The sequence below is a fragment of the Fukomys damarensis genome, unplaced genomic scaffold, assembly GCF_012274545.1.
Source record: "Fukomys damarensis isolate Sample0158 unplaced genomic scaffold, DMR_v1.0_HiC HiC_scaffold_16, whole genome shotgun sequence".
NCBI lineage: Eukaryota > Metazoa > Chordata > Mammalia > Rodentia > Bathyergidae > Fukomys > Fukomys damarensis.
Window position 1 is genome coordinate 27,952,610 of NW_022900928.1, and position 21,205 is coordinate 27,973,814.

The 21,205-nt window shown below is 37.3% G+C and overlaps 1 protein-coding gene across 1 annotated transcript in view; it reads left to right on the top strand.

Annotated features, from left to right (window-relative positions):
* The window catches only part of Pold3 (DNA polymerase delta 3, accessory subunit), a 46,252-nt gene extending 25,064 nt beyond the window's left edge, over positions 1 to 21,188 (top strand). The window contains exons 7-12 of the mRNA XM_010603283.3: positions 1,916 to 1,988; positions 5,130 to 5,295; positions 7,292 to 7,404; positions 12,948 to 13,060; positions 14,373 to 14,451; positions 19,201 to 21,188. Coding sequence (XP_010601585.1) covers positions 1,916 to 1,988; positions 5,130 to 5,295; positions 7,292 to 7,404; positions 12,948 to 13,060; positions 14,373 to 14,451; positions 19,201 to 19,403 — 747 coding nt within the window. The 3' untranslated portion in view covers positions 19,404 to 21,188. The remainder of the gene's footprint in view (positions 1 to 1,915; positions 1,989 to 5,129; positions 5,296 to 7,291; positions 7,405 to 12,947; positions 13,061 to 14,372; positions 14,452 to 19,200) is intronic.
* The last annotated feature ends 17 nt before the right edge of the window (positions 21,189 to 21,205 follow it).

Genomic DNA, 21,205 nt, shown 5'->3' on the forward strand with positions numbered 1-21,205 from the left:
TTTTTTTTTTTTTTTTTGGTACCGGGGATTGAACTCGGGTCCTTGAGCTCGCAAGGCAGGCCACCGAACCGCTGAGCTAAATCCCCGGCCCATGATATTCTTATCTGAAATAGTCCTTTATGCTTTGATAATACTTCTTACCAAGCCTGGGATTTTCTTTCTATAAAATGATAATACCTGCCCTGTATGCATCATAAGGTTGTCATAAGACCCAGCTGAAATAATGCATGTGTGAAAACACCTCAAAGATTGTAAAAGTCAAGGAATTTTATATTAGCCCTGTGTCATTTTGAGAACATTTATATGCTGTACTTTGCCATATATGGAGTATGTAATCAAAATATAAGATTAATGATTATTTTTAAGATTTTATTGCAGTGAAAGACACATTGCCATTAAATCTCACAAATACCCTACATCTCTTGCGTCATATACACTTAGCCCATTTATTTTGTTGCTTTCTGAACCAGTTATGGAAGTCCTCTTTTGGTGTATTTATGAGCTATGATCAAAAATACAGTGAGTGCTGCTGCTGAGTGTCATCCAACAGAAAGGCAGGCTCTTGAAAACATTAAGGAGCATCCTCATCTACCTTACTCACCAGATCTGGCACCATGCGACTTCTGTCTCCTTCTCAAAGTCAAAATGGCTGTGAAAAGTTACTATTTTAAATTGATTCAAGACATTGAGGCAGGTATGACAGAGCAAGTAAAGGACATTCATGAAAAAGGACTTCCAGAACTGCTTCAGATAGTGGCAAGAATGATGGGATAAGTGTGTTTGAAGAGAAGGAAAATGTTTTGAGGGAAAATGATGGCAATAAGTCTTTTACTGTAATAAAATGTAAAAAATTTTGAGCATTCATCATAATTTTTCTGCCACACCCTATGTATCTTTCTAGTGTATTTAATCCTCTTGTTCTGTTCCTTTAGCTTCTTTTTTCATTCACTTCTCTTTGTTGTTGTTGTTCAGTTATCTAAACTAAATTAAGGACATTGACTTAAATATCACAATACTGTTAAAATCCAGAAAAGTATAATTATTGTTATTACTGTTATCACCATTGTTGTAATTTTCAACATTCTGCTTTGGGAAGGGGAAAGAGTGGTGGAGAGAAAGACAGACATTTATTGAATTCCTATTGATCTTTGTTTAAATATTCATATTTATCCTGTTTGGGCCTTAGCATTTTTATTTTGTATGTGGTAAAACTGAAGCCTGAACTTGCTAGGTAATTTACTCTTAAATTACTATTGCCACTATTAAATGGTAAAACCAGAATTCACATCCACTTCTGATAATTAAAAATATAGTATCTTTCCCATTCCCCTGTATTGTAACCATACCATCTATAATCTGCTTGATTTTTTCTGTACTGGGGATTGAACTCAGGACCTTGTGCTTGCCAGGCAGGCACAGCACCACTGAGCTACTTCCCTGACACATCTGATCTATTTTAATCTCAATGTAAATCATTTTAGAATATACTTAAGAAAAGCTTAGACCTATCATGGATAATTTTACAAGAACTATGACAAAGCTTTGTAAATTAGGATCAGATACTGTGTGGTCTGGATTATTGTTTTAGATTAGTTCTTATATGTAATGCCTATACATTTTTGCTTGATTACATAAAGATTGTACCATCAGGAAAGCATGTTCTGTCGCTGGAGAGATTACTTGAAATAGTGCTGCTTTAAGGATAACCCAAGCACTAAGAAAAAAAACCGTGTGTTTATGGGTTTTTTTCTATGTTTTAGTTGGTAATTTTTTTATTACTTCAGTTTCACTGACTGATATTGAATTATCCAGGATTTTTATATCTTCTTGATTCAGTTTTGATAATTCACATGTATATAGGAATCCATTTCTTCTGAATTTTCCTTTTTAGTAGAGTATCTTTCTCTCTTTGAAGGTATCTTCGGCTGGAAGCAAAGCACCTGGAAAAGGGAATACAATGAGCAATTTTTTTGGAAAAGCTGCTATGAGTAAGCATGATCTTACTTTCCTTGGATTGATAAATGAATATTAACATGGTAACATATACTGAAGTGAAGGCCACTATGTCTCGTTTTTGCCTGTCCAGGCATTCCTACTTCCTAACATAAATTTGTAAATACTGACCAATACACTAATGAAACTAAGCAGTTAGCACAGTGGACCTACTGGATAACTTGGACTCAGTTGAGATAGTAATTTACTATTTCTGCTTTCATTTCATGCCTTGAAAAGAGTGAAATAGTTGCTTCATAATTCTACTGAAAATGAGTGATTAAAGTAAAAGGGCCACTCACTCAGCAGTATTTTGTCAAGGTTAATATGGTGAGTGCTGGCATCAGTTTACCTTTATTTCACCTTTTTTTTTTTGGTACCGGGATTGAACTCGGGTCCTTGTGCTTGCAAGGCAGGCCACCGAACCACTGAGCTAAATCCCCGGCCCAGTTTCACCTATTTTCTAAGGGATCAGAAAAACACATCTTTTGTGTTTCTTTAGTTATTTTTTGCAGATTACTCACAGTAATGAATTAAACTTCAGTGTGAATTTGAACAGCATAGGTAGTGATGATCATTTAAAATTTAGATTGTGAGAAGATAATAATCTCTTTTATTTAAAAAATATAAATGAGAACTCTTTCTTATGGAAGAAGCAATAGCCACATATTTTTATGCTTCTCATTTCAAGTATATCTATCCCCTGGGACATGTGGCTGAGTACCAGGAAAAATTCAGCAGCCAGAGGATAATTATGGTACACTTTCTTGAGCATCAATTTTACAAAGATTTTTCAGGGAAATGTTTTTTTCTTATGCCTATGCAAGCAAAATTAATGTGAATTCTGCCTTCTGTGGTAGTCAAATTGGCAGTCAAAGAGGGATTGGGGTAATAGTGTTTTATTTGCCATGAAAGTTATCAGGGGAGACCATATTTGTGTTCTGAAAGTACAGTATATAGAAAATGTGATAATTTTAGGCTGAGAAGCACAGTTGTATTTTTGTGGGCAGAGTGCACAGCAGAACTTCTGCTTCTGTGAAAACACGTAGTGCTGATGATGTCCCTGGCCTGTGGGGCTGCTACTGGGCCCCTGGACTCAAGCAAATTGTAGTTTCTTGGTAGTTCTGATGAGGCCCACATGTTTGTTTGTTCATAACCTTAAGTTTTAAAATTGTTTTTTTTTTAAATAAGCTATATGAAAATTTGCCAATTGTAAAAAATACCAAAGTGTGTGTGTATACACACACACACACACATATGTATATGTGTGTATATGCTTACGTGTTCATTTAGCAAATATTAATTATACACTTCCTGAAGATAAATATATGGAAAAAATAAAATAATGATTATAATTGCTAGACAGATATTATTATAACATGTAATACAGGGAGAGGAAAAACCCTGACAAAACAAAAGAATTATTCATCTAATAAGAATCATTAACAAAGTTGGTTTATTTCACATATTTTTTATGGCTGAATGTTCAGAGTAAAAGTATGATTTTTTATAATATTTTGATGCATGACAAGATCACTGCAATGAAAATAAAGCTTGAGAATTGGATGAGGAGAGTTTATTGTGGGGACTTGAACATTTTAAACTTACTGCTGTTGGCAAGGATGTAGAGAAATTGAGCCCTCATATTGCTGTGGGGAATGTAAAATGGTGTACTCACATTGAAAAACTTAAAAAGTTTTAAACGTAAGAGTTACCCATTAATTCCTCTTGTAAGTATCCAAGCAAATTAAAGCTGTATATCTGCACAGAAAATTTTTACAAAATAGCCATACAGCAACTTTCCTAATAGCCAAAAAATGGAAACAATGCAAAAGTCCATCATCTGATGAATGGAGAAACAAATGTGGTCTATCCAAACAATGAAATGTTATTCAGCCATAAAAAGGAATGAAATGCTGTCATTTGTAACATGTTTATCTCCTGTTCAGTTTGGGGTATCTTGGTGGTAAAGTCTGAAAAACACTGATACTTGAGAATAATAGTATTGAAAATGCAAGAAAATAACGTATACTGCTATTGTGCAGGTGGATTCATTGTTTAGATTTCCCCTTCAAGTCTTCAAAAGTATAAATAGATTGCATTTAATCCATCATTTACACTTTTCAAATAATATACATGATTTATAAATTATTACACTGTCCTGTGCTTAACAGTCAAGACTTAAAATGTGAGTGTTTTTTTCTACACTGTAGATGATTGAAGCTGTGATCAAACATATAACCAAACTTATTGAGGAACTGCCTACTGTTGACAGCTTTCTAATTGTATATTGTACCTTTGCTTACAGAAAGCTGTCACTAATTCCAGTGTGAAGGCTAGATTATGTTTCTATAATTTCTCAGATGGCTAGGCCCTTCTTGTGAGCATTTATTAGTCCTCTACACCAAGCCCTAGTTGTGGGGTTTTGTTGTTGTTGTTGTTGTTTTAGCTTCATGTAGGGAAAGAGTTTGGGGCATTAAACTGACTTAGTCCATATCTTGGCTCTTACTTTTTCTGTCAGTGTTACCCTGAGTAAATCGCCTAACCTCATATCTGATCTCTCTTAATTCTTACAATCCTCACCTTTTTTAGAGAAAAATGATTTTTAGGTAAAATAACTTTCCCAAAGGGAAACAAAAGTGAACCAAAATAGTTTTTCAGTTTTATCATTAAGGTAATTGTGAGATAAGAGGATCCAGGCATTAAAAGGTAGAATATAATAGAAAGCAAAGGTTTTGGTACCAATACTGTGGTCACCATTTATAAGCTATATACTCTTGCATCTTTCAATCCTTGTCACTGTTAGTTTTCCTCATCTGAAAATAGAGAAAGATGATACCTCACAAAGTTGTACAGTATTTATTTTTCTAAACCTTACTTTTACTATCCTTTGGCCTGGGGGCTGTGATATGATGAAAGATTAGCAAGAGGCAGAAATGAGAGGAGTAATAGCTACAGTAGTAGTTAGAAAGGAGAAATGTTTTCTGAATAGACTGAGCTCTGTTAGGACAGGGATTGTTTTTTATCCTGTTAGTCTTTGCTGCTAACATTACCTGGCGCATAGTGGACTGTCAAAAGAATGACGGATTAATATTGCATGATGGGGTTATATATCATCTGCTATACTTTATTTGTAGATAAACTTAAAGTCAATTTGGACTCAGAACAAGCAGTGAAAGAAGAAAAAATAGTGGAGCAACCTCCAGTGTCTGTCACTGAACCAAAGCTGGCAACTCCTGCAGACCTGAAGAAATCCAGCAAAAAAGCAGAGCCTGTTAAGATGCAGCAGATGGAAAAAAAATGGTAGGAAAATTCTGTCACTTGTAAGGGAAATGTCTGCTGGGGGTGAGAAGGTCTGTGGGCTTATTGACAGCAGGTTGTTTTCAGTTGAGTCCTAAATTCTGCTTAGTACCTCAGGGATACAACTCTACAACCAAGTGAAAAGAGAACTCAGTAGCTTATCTGGTGAAGTAGGACTGTGAAATCAGCCAGTTTGGGTGATGTAGGACTCTTAAGTCATATTTTTGTCTCCATTGATGTATAATTGTCTTTTTTTCTTTACTTCATTTCTTCATTTTAAATTCGTTAACATGACATAAATATGCCTGTGTGTGTGAGTGTGTGTGTGTGTGTGTGTGTATGTGTGTGTGTTTCACTTCAAATTGCCAATGAGAGGTTACTGTTTCCAGTCAAATTTAAGAGAAAAAGTTCTTTGTTTTCTTTTTATATCAATGAGTTTATTTTTCAAGTGGTAAAATGTAATTAGAAAAGAAAATAAAAAGCACACAAGCTGTTAAAAATGGATCCAGGAATTTGAGACACTACCTCATAGTTGGTAGGAATTAGTCTGTTGAAAGAAATTCTAAAGGACACTGTCAGCACTGATAGGCCCACAAAGACCTGACTTTTGTGGCAAGGTTAGAGCAACTTGAGTAAAAACCATCAACAAAATAGTGATGTTTCAGAGGGTTAAGGCTCTATCCTGTGGACCTTTCTCCCAGAAACATATGATATAGGTGGCTTAAAATGTCCCTGACATTTAGTGTTGGTGCTTATTGCCAAGAATGCATTTATTATTTCACTAGTAAGTATAATATTAAATGCAGGTTTTAGTAGGTGCCCTTTACCAAATTGAAAAATTTCTTTTCTGGTCCAAGTTTGCTGAGAGGTTTTATCATGAATGGGTGTTGAAATTATGATGGATACTTTTTCTGCATTTATTGAGTTATTGTGATTGTTTTTCAGCTAATGTGAATTGTACCAAATGAGTTTTCAATGTTAAAGCACCTTGATTTCTTGGGGTGAATCTCATTCGGTTATGATGTATTATCCCTTTTATATATTTCTGGGTTAGATTTGTTAATGTCACACTAGGAATTTTTTTGCCTCTGTGGTTTTATTTGGATTTTTGTGATGCTGAAGATTGAGCCCAGAGCCCTAGAATGTTAGGTAAGCACTCTAGCACTGAGCTACATCACTAGTCCTTGCCTCTGTGTTTAGGAGGTGTATAGCTCAATTATTTTCTTTTCAGGTAATGTCTTTGTCAATTTTAGTGTCAAAATTGTGCTAACTTCACAGAATCAGTTGAGAGGTGTGTCTTCATTTCTGAAGGAGTTTAGCTATTTCTTTCTTAAATGTTTGATAAAGATTTATCATTGAATTCAGGTTTGGATATTCTTTATGGGAAGGTTCTTTTATTGTGAATTTGACTTCTTTGAATAGAGTTATTCAATTCTGATTCTTTAATCAATCTTTAATAAGTTGTGTTTCTAAAGAAGTTTGTTCATCTAAGTTGTTAGATATAATGTCATAAAATTGTTCTTTGAGTATAGCCTTGTTCTTTGAGCATCTGTAGAAATTGAACAAAAAGAAAAGAATCAAACTTCCTCAGTCTGACAGCAGTGAGTAGTAGCTACTTATTTAATGCTTGTTGAATGAGTGACAAGCCAATAAGGAAAGCAGGAAGGCATTCAAAAAAATTCTTGATAATCTGGTTGTAGCTTTCAGTGATCTATAGAGAATTAGAGAAACCTTATATTCTGGTCACCTATCAAGTGACCTGGTTGCGCTTAGTTAACAGTATATCCTTCAAAAAAAAATCCTTGTATTGCAGAAGTAGCTCAGTGGTAGAGGACTTTCCTAGCATGCAGAAGGCCCTAAGTTCCAACCCCAGCACTGCCAAAAAAAAAGTCATTGGTCCACTTTGACTGGAATTAGGACCATGAGAAAAAGATACATAGGTACGTATGAGTGCTTACATTTTTGTTCAGTGTAACATGCTTTATTTATTTCTGAACAGCAATAGGGTGAAGCGAATAGAGTTAACTGATGATGAAACAAAGGAAACTGGAAATGTGAAGAAAAAGAGGAGAAGAATCAAACTTCCTCAGTCTGATAGCAGTGAAGATGAAGGTGGGCATTATTATTAATTTACTAGGGGGATCAGTTTTTATTATTATGCCCAAGAAACTAAAAAGTAATTTATTATAGGTCATAATGAGGGTATTAATCCAAGCATTGAAGAAATACAGCCTCTATTTCTGTTTGATATCTACTGTAGACTTTTGACTAGAATTGCTCTTTTACTACCTATACTAAGGCATTATCTTTAAAAAAAAAAAGTTATTCCTTTGGCTAACTTTATGTGAACTTTATGTGAATCTTTTAAGAATTGTGATGTTCTCGGTATCAAGGTATTGAAGGTAGTCTGTACACATTGTTGAAAGGCAATGACACTACAAACCCTTTTAGTTTTAGGGTATGGGCAATGTTGTAAGATAAGCAGGCAGATGTGGGCAAGAGTCAGACCAGAAAACTTAATGTGCTTTTTAAAAGACTATCAAGATCTCTACTAAATCATGTAATGGAAAATACACAGAAAGAGGAGGAGGCTGAAGCTAAAGACCTGGACTGAGGTGACATGCCGAATGACTCAGAGCCAGGGATAAAAAGTTGCTGTATCCACTTCTTCAAGAATTTGTGGCAGAATGTGCATAAACCATTTTAGGGAATGTGGAGAAATCTAATCCGAAGAAATTTAGCATGTGTTAAGGTACATAGACAAATGCAAATAAACTGATACCAAAAGGGATTAAAGAAAAATAATGAGTGGGAAAAAAAGGAATCTTCTATCCAAAGATACTAGAAGAAACTGTTGTAAGAAACTATTGTTGGAAGAACTAAAAATGGTACCAGAATCTCTCCAAAAAAGAGTTACTAACTCAGGGCCGGGGATTTAGCTCAGTGGTTCTGGTGACTGCCTCGCAAGCGCAAGGATATGAGTTCGATACCCGGTACCCAAAAAAAAAAAAAAAGTTACTAACTCAATTGTACAAGTGAGTGAAAAAAACCAAATTATATATAGAAATTGTAATGCAAAATAAATGAATAGACCTTAATGGTACCAGGTAGTTGAATCTCTCTGATAGAAATGTCATTTTGACTTAGATCCTACCATTCATGCATGGGTAGTGTTGGGAGCACAGCTTCTGACATCCACTGAGAGGAACCAGTGCTCTTTAGAGGTATGGTTTTTTAACGGATCTTTGGAATGAGTAGAGTTAGGGCATTGTGAACATTCAGTTATGAATGCAGTTGCTGTATTTTCTTTCCATGTCATTTATCAAAATGTTTTGACCATACTTTCTAAAAGGAAGATTTCCAGGTATATGAATGAAATAAAAGCCTATCAGGGAACATTCTGAACAGTTAAGAATTTAAACGCAGGTGCATGGGATAAGGAGTAACTTAGAATATGTGCTAATTAGAGTAGTTTTACCTACTTTCAATCAAGGGAAGAAGTGGGAAAGATTCTAGAAAAAGCTTTGAACCTATCAACTTCATATACATTAAAAAGGTAAAGTACCCAGCCATGGTGGTGGGGCATGGCTGTAATCCTAGCTGCTTGGGAGGTTGAAGCTAGAAGATTGCAAGTTTGAGGCCAGCCTGGGTAATTTAGAAAGATCCTGTCTCAAAAATAAGTATGGGAGGCAGGACGTAGCTTAGTGGTAGAGTGCCTCTGGGTTCAATTCTCAGTGCCACAGAAAAGGTAAACTAGATACTCTAATATTAGTGAGTTGAGGAATTACTGAAGTTGATTGGGCACCGTTACATATTACTGAAATATTCCTTATAGTTTTGGTCCATGGCCCATAAAAATAATACTACCTGTGGGTGATTAGAAATACAAGTGAGGTTATTTAGTTTGGAAAGGAGTGCAAAGAAATGTGATAGAGGGGAGCAACCTATAATAACAGATGACAGAGAGCAGTGGCTCTCATTTTTTTTTCCCACTGGCAAAGATAATTTTTGGCATCTAACTAAATTTAATCAGCCTCTGCCATTTTATTCTTAAATTTCTTTGTCCTAGAGCAGTGGGATTTTATTTTAAAACTTTACGCACAAACTTATTTCTGTTACATTGATTACGTGATATTTGCTGAGTCTGCTGTCCTAATATAGTAGGTAGCAGAGGAGCAGCAGCAGTAGAGGAAATGGCAGTGATTTTGGGATGAGACAAACCCAAGTCTAAATCTTCCCTGCACCACTTACTGTGTGACTTTAGGCAGATTACTTAACTTCTTCAATTTCTTGTTTCCTCATTTCAAAAATGGAGATATTATCAGAAACTGTGTAGTGTTATTTATGAGCATCAAGTAAGATGATGTGTAAGAATGCCACAATAGTGTTTACTTGACATATAGTGGGGTTTATTTTTTTTTTAAATTACCCCTACCCCCTTGCTGTAAGATGTTTAGTGTTTAGCAGTGGTAAATGTACTTGCAGGAACCGTCTTTCAGAAAAGTACCCTCACCTATACATTGGAACTACCCAAGGGCCAATTTTTTTTTTCTTTTACTATGCCAGTCATAGTCACCATTAGTAGTTCTACAGATTCTTTCTGTAAAGGGGGAAAAAAAAAATCAGCCAGATTGTGAAAGAAACAGCATTAAGCATATATGTATTGCTAGGAAGAAACAGAGTTGTAACAGATATGTTTAAGTATTTTCATTCCTGCAAGTTGCTTATAAAGAATGTTAAGTAAATGACCCTCCCCCTCTTTTAAGGTAAGGTTAGATATTTTTAAAATATTGAGACCTAGGAAATTGGTAATGCTTTCCAGGAATTCAGTTATGCATCTCTGCCAGCAGATTCAACAAACAAGTGGTTACATTGCTGAATCCCTGATCTTACCCACAGCTCTTATTCTGCTCCTACAAAAATTGCTTTCCTGGAATAAGTGATGTTTTAGTACTTATCAGAAGATCTACAGATTTACAACAAATCTACTCAAAGTACACAAATTCCTCAAACATTGTCAATGCTTTCACCACTAAAGATGTGTTGAGTCAGGGCTTGACTTGATAAGTAGTAAGACAGACAGACTTCTATTCTCATCTATTCCATTTTATATGAGTATGGGCAAGTTTTTAAAAAAAAATTATTTGAACCTCAGTTGTATAAAACAAGTTACAGTGATTTGAGGGGTTACTATAAGTATGAATAATGTTTGTAAAGTCTAAAAAATTTTGGTCATTCTGCCTTTAAAAACATTTTTTTTTTTAAAGTTTGAGCAAAGCAGTAGAGCTACACGGTTTTAAAAGTGAGATAAGAGGCCAAGGATTTACCTTAGTGGTGCCGCCGCCTGCCTTGCAAGTGCAAGGACTGGAGTTCAATCCCTTGTACCAAAAAATAAATAAATAAATAAAATAGCAAAATAAGTCAGATAAACCTGGGGGTGTAGCTCAGTGGGAAAGAGACTACCTTGCTTGCACATGAGGTACTGGGTTCAATTCCTAGAACCACATTTTTTTTTTTTTTTTGGTTCCAGGGATGGAACTCCGGCCCTTGTGCTTGCAGGGCAGGCAGCAGAACCACTGAGCTAAATCCCTGGTCCAAACCACATTAAAAAAAAAAAATCACCAAAAGTCATATAAAACATTTAGAATAGATAGTAATCTCTACCATCTGACTCATTCAGTGACCTGATCTTTCTCTTGCCAACTTTCTCCTATCTGCTTTTTGTCTTCCAGGGATTTTTTTTCTAAATTCCTTCTTCATCTCAGCTCCTTTATTCCCTTTCCTATTATTGGGGTGGGGTTCTGATACTTTCTTTTCTTTGTTATGTTTCTCTTGGGAGACATGTAGAAGGAAAGGGAATATGCTGAGTCTTCCTTGATGTGAATGCTCCTCATCCCAAGTTTAGCTTAGAAGTGATTATTTTCCTTTATTTAAAAAAAAAAAAAAGAATTGTTGCTCTGTGTTCAGCACCAGGGGAATTGTGGCATTCCTGCCTCTTTAGAACGAGAGCCTGAAGTGGGGATGTGGGTAAACAAACAGCTGTATATGGTACTCAGAGGGGTGTGAGTGCCACTGGGATTAAATGTTTTCCTTGGGTAAGTCAAGTGGCTGCAAAAGTGGAAATGGAATAAAACACCTAAATTTATTACCATGAGTACTCAAAACTTCTTTGGCTTCTTCACTGCCTAAACTTTCCTCCAACCCCTGTAACACATCTGCCATTGTGCCCCAGCTTTTTGAAGAGCTATGCTTCCAGAACAAATGAGCTCTCGGTTCTAGAGTGTATATCACTTCTCTTGCCTGAGCTCCCATCATGTGCTAGCCTCCTAGAGCTTTTAAAGTGTGGGGGCCCATTTCATACTTGAAGTGTAAAACTGTTTCATTCTGGCTCTCGTTCTGCTACACCTCTTTAGTTCATTTGGCCTTAAACCTTCAGGCATCAGAATTCTTAACACTGACCTAATCAGAGAGAATTTCAGATCCAAGACTTGTGCTAAGAATTTGGATGTAGCCAGGAGATCTGGGGAGCAGGTGAAGCTAAGCAACTAACCAGTCCCCTGACCAGCCATAAGTCAACTGAGGACTTTCAGCTTCTGTCTCTTGAGTCTGATACTAGGACCTTTGTTTCTTTATCTACTGAGAAATGATGGGATTCCTCTGGTGGTGCTCTCTTCTCATTTCCATACCATTATTTCTTCCCTAAAAACATTCTTTCTTGCTCCTCCTAATGTAGCAAAACAAGTTTCATCAGTAGGACAATCACTAGAAAATAGTTCCCACACAGAACATTCAGCAGGAATGTTAAATCTTTAATTGTGAGCATCAGTCCACAGATGATTTCTCCCTCAAAATTTATGTTCTTAATATGAGCTGGAACTTTTTTTTTAAGACAGAATCTCACTATGTAGTTCAGGCTGGCCTTGAACTTACTATCTAGCCCAGGTTGGCCTCCAATTCATGGCAGTTCTCTTCCCTCAGCCTCCCAAGTGCTGAGATAATAGTCATGGGCCACTATGCCCAGCTCAACTGGAAATTTTCAGCCTAACACGTATCTCAGGTGATTACAAGAAGTCCTGAAGTTAACAATCACAAAGACTGACACAGAGCATTTGGTATAATCAGATGATTATCTCCTTTGTTGATCTTGAGTGAAGATGGTCATTAATAGTAAGGTCATGGGCCAGGGATTTAGCTCAGTGGTGATGCCACCTGCCTCATAAGCTCAAGGTTCTGAGTTCAATCCCTGGTACCAAAAAAAATAAATAAATAAGATAATGTGGATAGGTAGACTAGGAAGGGTGTGCAATCAGAGTGACCTGGGTTTAAAACCTTACTTGCAAGCTGTGTGAGTTTTTCAAGTGAAGGAACCTCTGACCTGTGCTTACTCAACTAAGAATACTCAATATGACACGTGGTAGGTGATCATTAGATATTTATACATCTCCTTCATGCCCTGACATAACTAAAATAAAACATTTAGCTTAGATGATCTATATTTCCAGTTCTCATAATTCTTGGTTCTCTGATTTTAGTTGTATAAAATTAATGTGTATTTTAAAGATAACTGTATAACTACAGAGTGCTTGGTTGTCATGAATTACTTTTTACAAAATGAGCTGATAGTTTTCTTATCTAAGCTTGTTCTCTTATTTCAGTCATCCCAGACTCTCCTGGGACTTACGAAGCTGAGTCACCATCCCTGCCTCCTCCCATATCTTCACCTCCTGATCCAGTGAGGAAGACTGAGCCTGAACCTCCTTCCTTCAAGGTAAAACCTTACTAGGATGCTTCTTGTTCCATGTGTCTCTGATTGCTTGAGGATCTACATTTACTGTGCTGAGTGGAGACTCATGTTGTAGACTTCGCAGATGCCAGTAGATGGCTCTTGTCTCATTCTGCTTCCCTACAGGTTGACAAAATGGGCATTGTATGCCTTCTCCTCTCACCCAAAGGGAGAGTTTGCTGTAGGGCATAGTCTCAGAAAGGTTAAAGAGGTGGGTTTGAAAAACTGGTTTTCATGTCCTTGAGCATCAGAGCTGCTGTGCTACACAACTTTTGTTGAAACTGTGCAAAAAGAGGTCCTGCTACCCCAGAGCAAAGTGTGAAGGACAGAAGATACATACATGTACATACAAGTACACACATGTTTGTCACTCTTTAGAAATTTCTAGAAAAAGGCTAGATGAGAAAAGCTGGCACTAAATGAGGAAACAGCCCTTTTGAATGCTCTTCATTGTGTTTTGTCTGCATCTATTAGTGTAGGCACCAAAGTATAGTCATCTTGGTACTTGATGCGTTTTTGACCGGAAAATTTAGTTGTGATACTCATTGTTTTTTTGGTACTTGACACACAAGCTAGAAATTGTTGGTGTAGAATTGACTCATAACTTAACTAGCCTTCCTAGCCAAAACAATTTTTGGTACTTGTTTCACCTCCTGGAATCAATTAAGAAAGAGTACCTTTTATCCCTGGTACCAGGGGAAAAAATTAAAAAAGAAAGAGTGCCAAGGTACCACTGTATGAAGAAAACACATACTGACAAGTTTTCTTTTTCCTTTGTGACTATTAGTTTTCCTTAATTCATTACGTTAAGACTCACTTAAATCTTGTGTTGACCTTGTTATGATGAAAAAAAACCCAATAGATAAAAGGAAAATGGTATGAGTAATAACATGTTTCCTACTAAACTGGATGGGCATAATGTTGAAATACCAAGGCTGAGCATAGCAGGTGTCTGTGGGCTATGACATGTGCTGAGAAAATCCTGGTCTGTTTTAGGGAGCACCCCTGGGTCTGCGTTCCTTGTCTTTCCCCTCCTCTAACTAAGATCCTTATCCTATTTATCTTTTTAATCATAGTACCAACACTTCCCAGGAAAAGCTTGTATAGAGAAACAATACAGTACTTTCCACTGCGTGCTACTTGCATCTTATAAATAGTAAAACACTGAGCATAACTTTTCTGTGTGGTAGGATTGGTTTCCATGACATGAAGAGTTCCTGAAGCTTTTGCTATTTTTGTCTGTAGTTTCATTGGTCAACTTACCATTGTATCTTCTGATCTTCCTCTGATCTTTTAGAACTCAAGTGGAGAAAACAAAAGAAAACGAAAGCGTGTACTGAAATCTAAAACCTTCATGGATATGGAAGGTTGCATAGGTAAGACAAATTTTTGAGTCCAAATCCAGACATAGAATGGTTAACAGAGAGGTACTGTAATCTCCTGCAAAGAAGTCCATTGCAGACTTAAATGTGCAGGTGACTCGTCCCTAAGTGGTGCTGATACTGCTTGTCTGTGGCCCATGCTTTGAGGAACAGAGTATACAGAAGGCTGTAGCTGACCTTAGAACATCGGGTCTTTCTTTGTTCCATGTAAAAAATAAGCCTGATGATCTTGAGTAATAGTCATGTCATCTCTAATGGGAGTTTCTTGATCTAAATGAGGGATTGTTATAAAGGATCAGGTGAGGTAATTATCTTAAAACACTTTCAGGATGGAAAACAATACAAAGTTAAGATGTTATCCTAGACATTTAGGGACATTTTAGGATGATTGCTTTATAAATTTGAGCAGTGGGAAAGAAGCTCCTACAAAGGACAAGACTGAAAAGATAATCTTTAGTGTTTGGTCCCTTTGTTCTTAGAAGGGTATGAGTCATCCAGTTTGCTTCCTTTCTGTTTTCTCTTTGTAAGCCATGTTAGGTAAAAGTATGCACTGGTTATAAAGGCCCAGAGGGGAATTAGAATTCAGGCCTTGAGTCATTGGCTGATTCTTCTGTCTTTTTGGGTTTTTTTTGTTTTGGTACCAGGGATCGAACTCGGGTCCTTGCGCTTGCAAGGCAGGCGACGGAACCACTGAGCTAAATCCCTGGCCCTGATTCTTCTGTCTTAAAAAGATTGATTAGATCTGAAGAATCAACTTTTCCTAGACAGCATGGTTATTAATTCTTAAGAATATTCTGTCAGTCAAGCATCTTGTTCCATTATTTCTCACCTCCATTCCTATAAAGAGGCCTCTGCCATTTTGATTGTAGCACCTATTAGGAATAAGATTCCTTGTACATGTTTTTTCATGCCAAATTTCTTGTGAGCCTATGAATTCAGGGTGTTTTGTTTTGTTTTGTTTTTTTGGGGGGTTGTAATGACCTTTTTTGTTTATGGTCTTTTAAAGCTTTTAGTATTCTAATGTAGTTTTTTTGGGGATGGTGAAGTTTTGAGACAGAATCTCACTCTAGTTCAGGTTGGCCTCAAAGTCAAGGCAATCCTCCTGCCTCCTGAGTGCAAGTGCTGGGATTACATTCATGTACCACTACACCCAGTTAATGTAGCATTTTCAAGGCAATAGTTTCTTTGCCTCTGGTAGTCATACATGTATTTACTGTTGACTTTCCCCCACCCCCACCATTAATTGGAAAGGATGAAACATCAGTGCCAGTTTTTTCCTTCTCCTTCTACCCCCAAAGAAAAAAGTAAATGATATCATTGAGAGTTCATTAGGAATGTGTGCCTAATTACTTATTGTTTTATTTAAAATAGTATTCCAGCTTTTCCCAGGTGTGGGATGTGGACTTTTTGCACTCTTGCTTCCAGACAGGGCTATTAAGAGCCTTGGACAAAACAATGAAAACTGTGCTCACATAGCACTTTTTGTCAGGTTTTTAGTCCAAGCTCAACCTAATGAATCTTGGCTCTGGTTGCCAACAAAGGAATTGTGCTCTCCTCTGCTCAGAGTGTTCCAAATGTACCGGCACTGAGGCTTGCCTTGTCCTGTGCTGTATCACATTTGTTCTTTTGGTTTAAAAAGCTAATCTTCCCTTTTCTGTGAGTTTGCAACAGGGACTGGGGAGTTGGGCTCCTAAGATAAGTTGGGGTGAACTTCTGGACATGAGGTTGATTTCTACAAGCAAAGCAGTTGAGTGGAAAAGAAATCTGATGTTACCTGTGGAAACCAGACCTTTAATGATGGTAGCCAAGAAAACTGGCATGTTCAACTAAAGATAAAGGCCCTATATTTTTTATTTGAAATCTCCTTTGTTCTGTAGTTTGAAATAGCTACAGCATTTTACCTACAAATAATCCTTTTAGCTTTTAAGGTGCACTGAGTGTTCTGATTGAGAAATTGTGTTGGTGCTGGCCTGACTGGTTTTTAACACCCTGGAGCAATGTATTACACAAAATTGGCAATGAAACAATTTTGGTTTCATTAAGAAATAATGAGCTAATTGATGCTGAAGTGTAATATTATAGACATGCTGCTATTTGAATACAGAATATGGCTTATTAAGTAGGAATGGCTTGTACCAACTAATAGTAAGTTGTTTCATTTTAATTGATGGCTCTTCAGACTTTCCTAATTTAAGCTGCTGAATAAATAATAACTCATAATTTTACATTGGAATTATTTTTTAATTGGAATCATTTTTAATATTAAATACAAAAATGGGCACTGACATCAGCAGCAGCAGCAGCAGGAGCAGCAGCAGTTCTGTCACAATTGACTTTTAAACTTCCACCTCCACGACAGCTCAAATGCAACAGTTGACAATGTAGAACTTTCCAGGAAGTGAAAGTTGAAGCTGTGACATTCCTTCTACCTCTGAGTCTCAAAAACAACAGGAGAAACCAGGATCATAAAGGAAATAGACCTAATCTACAAGGCTTCCCTGGAAAACCTGTACATTTTTTGAGCCACAAAGAGAGAGCAATCAAAACTGCCTCTGGCCATGGACTGGACCCTCTTGGGGAACATCTCCATTAGAGATTAAAGTCTCTGACAGGATCTCTTCTTTTTTGACTGTGCGCTACTTGAAGATCTTGCTAAAATTGAAATTTTGGTTTAGTAATTCATGGGTAAGATTTTACAGTTCTAATAAGCTCCCAGGAGACTCTAATATGTCTGGTTTGGGGAGGATGGTTTGAGAAATAAGGCCTTCAAAAACACTTAATAAGTCAAAATTATATGAATTCAGGGTTTCTAAACTCCAGTTAATTTAACACTGGCAAATCTATTACGTTTTGTATTTTTAAAAAGTGAAAGAAGAAAATTACACATGGATGACGATCTGCTCTTTTGGCTTCCTTATTGTGTACGAACTGAAGCCTTTAGAAGAGGATACCTTCAGTGACTAGTGGGTCTTTCTCATCCTGAATTCTTTGATCAGAACTCAGATAAATTGGGGGAAGCTCTGATAGAATCAAGGAAAAAGCCACATTTGCAAAATTAATTACAGCATGTAAAACTAAAAGGAAGGAAAAAAATAAAAATATTTTATCACTTATTCATTTGTGATCAGAGCATCAGTGTCATCTGGGAACATGTTTTTAAAAAACAACTTCTCAGGCGGGGGATTTAGCTCAGTGGTGCTGCTGCCTGCCTTGCAAGCACAAGGACCTGAGTTCTATCTCCGGTACCAAAAAAAACAACAACTTTTCATGTCCCACCCTAGACCTACTAAATCTGAAATTTTGGAAATAAAATCCAATAATCTGTGTTTTAACAAGCATTCCAAGTGATTTTAATGCATTTTAAAGTTAGGAGAGTTTCTTAAATTGCAGACTAGGTATTAGGAAACAGATATATTTAATTCTGAAGCTTAGGGCTCTAGAACAGTTTGACTAATGTGTTAGAATTATCAGTAATTAAGAGCGTGAAACTATCATTGTTCCTTATAGAAAAAAACACCTCTCTCTCTGATTGAGCAGTTACTATGCAGAGTAGATTAATGTTTTCAGTTAAGAAAAAATGTTTTCCTTCATTGTTACTTTATCACTTGCTGCAGACTGAGAAAGAATTTAGGTGACATTGCTGCTTCCGCTCTCTAAAGTCACCTTGTGCTGTGACTTGTGGTGGGTGTGTGAAATACAGCAGTGCTGAGAGAGCCTCCATAGTTCTGTGTCATGGTTGGAAACCACTGTTTCTGCCTGGGCCCTTTGGAGATTGCACATAAGGAGTGCTCTCTATCAAGTTTTTTTCCAAGTTTCCCTTTGGGAAGGGTTTGGATAGTTTTAATGACAGAATGAAAGGTATTTGATGGCTTTGGCTGATGAAGAGTAAGAGAACTGGTAACTTTGTTTCTCACTTTATCAAATCTTAATTATTGATAATTTTTTCTAATAGTCAAATGTTCACAAGGCATAGGCTTTAGAATTAAATATATTTGTGTTTTAATATATAGTCTGCCATGTACTCTCAAACTTCAGTATGGATCAGAATCACCTGGCGTGCTTGTTAAAACACAGATTGCTGGATTCTGTTTCCATAACTCAAAACTACCAAGTGTGTCATCTGTATGGGAGTTAGCCTTACGATGTAGACTACTACTGAATCTTGGGTTAATTAGTAATCATTCAGAACTAACAACTGAAGGTTGGTGTGATAATGTCCAATTCCCTGTACTTAAGATGTGCAGAGAGTAGGTGACATCAGCGCTAGCGAAGGGGATCTGTGGCAGTGAGTCTTGCCAGACAACGTGGGGCTTTGGTAGGCCAAAGATTTAAGAAGAGGAAAACTAGCAGTGGCAATCAGCAAGTACAATGAGTCATAGAGATAATACTCAGAAGGTAGTCAGAGTGTGGTGTTATAAGTAGGTATTTGAAATACAGACAGTCCAGATACAAAGAGAGCTCAGGAAGTTAGCTTCCGAAGACCAGGACCCAAATAAAGGATTTGAGCAATTAATGAAAATATAAAAGGCTCATTTAATGGCGTGGACATAGCAATGAGGGAGGAATTAATTCTCAGCCTTACCTAGAGGCTGAATGAGCTCAGGATCCCACATACTTTCTACCCAAGAGTAGATGTGATCTCCACTAGGGAAAAAGATGCATTATCAAGTGAGCAGATACCTTATTCTCCTGATAAATGCCTCCAGATAAACCCTTTCATGTCCCCTTTCTTCCTTATTCTAGTGACTGAAAAATTCTTCGAGAGTGAATCTTGCACAGACAGTGAAGAGGAGCTTACGATAAAGACATCCTCTGGACACAGATCCCCTGCCATGACTGTGAAAAAAGAGCCCAAAGAGGAACGAAAGGGCCCCAAGAAAGGGACTGCTGCTCTGGGCAAAGCCAACAGACAAGTGTCCATTACTGGCTTCTTTCAGAGGAAATAAACTGCCACCTCTGGCAGGTCAGAGACTTAGAGTGGTCAGAGGAAAGGCCTAGACGTACAGACTCTCACTTACTATGTAAGTCCGCCTATCATCTAGCTCCTCGCCTCACCTGCATCGAGACTGTTCTTCCATCCTGTGAAGTTTATGCTACTACGGTTTTTAATCCGAGTCACCTGGAAACAGGAGGCAAAAGAATGTTTAAAAAGCTGTTATCTTAATGACATTTTAAAAGCACAAACTTAGAAGAATTCACTGCAGAATTAAATCCGAACAGGTTCAGAATTTCTCACTGTGCCCCACTTACCCTTTGCCCTGACCCTCTTACCCATAGCTCAGGAAGATTCTGTCAGGTTCCTCTGTGTTCTGTGAACTTGTGTGGATGTTTTTATCCCTGAATTCTACTGGATGTGTTTGTGGTCTGCAACCTCCTTTCCCTACTGTGACATTTCTGTCCCCTAGTCCCATAAAGATGTTTTCTATAAATCTTTTAAGTCTTGGTTGAACCAAAAGCCAAAACAAAAATCTTCTCATAATCCTCTTTCTCCATTATAGAGTACACCAACACCTGGCTGCAGACCAGGACACGGATTATATTTTGCCCCTTTCACAAAAGCTCTCTAGATCTTTACTCACTAATAGTGGTTAGGGAAAACCTCGGGCAGAGCACAGATAAAAATGTAATGATGTATCCAACTTCACCAGATTACCAAGAGTCAGCATGAGTGATGGAGGAGCTGTCATGTTGCTGACACAGGGAGCTGTTTACTATGCCTTTGTGGTTTCCTGCTGCCCTACTGTGAAACCTATACAGTGAGATGAAGACTAAAAAGTGTTTCTACATGCATTGTACAACATTATAGAGAATTTCTCCCTCTCAAGGAAATGCAATGTTCAGAAACAGCAGTTTCCGAGGAAGTTAATGAAGAACTTAGGGCATATGTTTATACACAGATGTTGCTCCTCTGTATTTTCAACTCCTCATCTGCCTAACAGTACAGGCATCCCAAGAAGAGATGGAGAATCAATGATTAGTAGGTCGAAACAGTATATACAATTTTCCTTTGTGCACACTTACTGAAAATCATTTATTCTGATAACTTTCAAGCACCTCCCATTACGGCTGGACAGGCAGCAGGCTCAGTGCGTGGAGGTGGGGTGGGAGTGAGCTTGCACAGTGAGCTCTGGGGAAGGGAACACAGGCTCAACTGCCGACATCACTCACCCATAGCAGACAAAGGACATCTGACCCACTTCTGCCTCAGCCTGGTATATGTCGTAAGTGGTGCAATCAGTTGTCTACCATTGAAGGTTAGGACTGTAACTGACTTTGGGATTCAAACAAGCTTCTTTAGCAACCGAGTATGGACTTGATTAAAAGACCAGAGGCTTGGTCCTGGCATTATGTCTATGTCTTAAGAAGGCAGAGGTCTTGTGTAGCAAGCCGAGTAAAGGTTGACATACTCCAAAACCATTTCTATTTAAAATGAAAAAAAGAATGGAAAGCCTGGACTTAAAGCTTGACAAAAAACTTCTGGAGAAGAATCCTTTCTAAATGGTTATTTTTGTCATTGCCTCTAGACATTTTTTCTAAATAGGAATGGAAAATTAAAAAGCAACAGTCCAGTCTTTAAAAAAAATTATTATGCTGGGATCTCTAATAAAACTGAATTTGAATTGGAAAAATCTGGTGTGAGTTGGAATTCCAACTTTGAAGGGATAATGCAAGTCCTATGATCTCTGTGCCATCATGCTTCCTAAACTCTGGGCTGCCTGCAAGGCTTAGTGAATATTGCATGGTGACA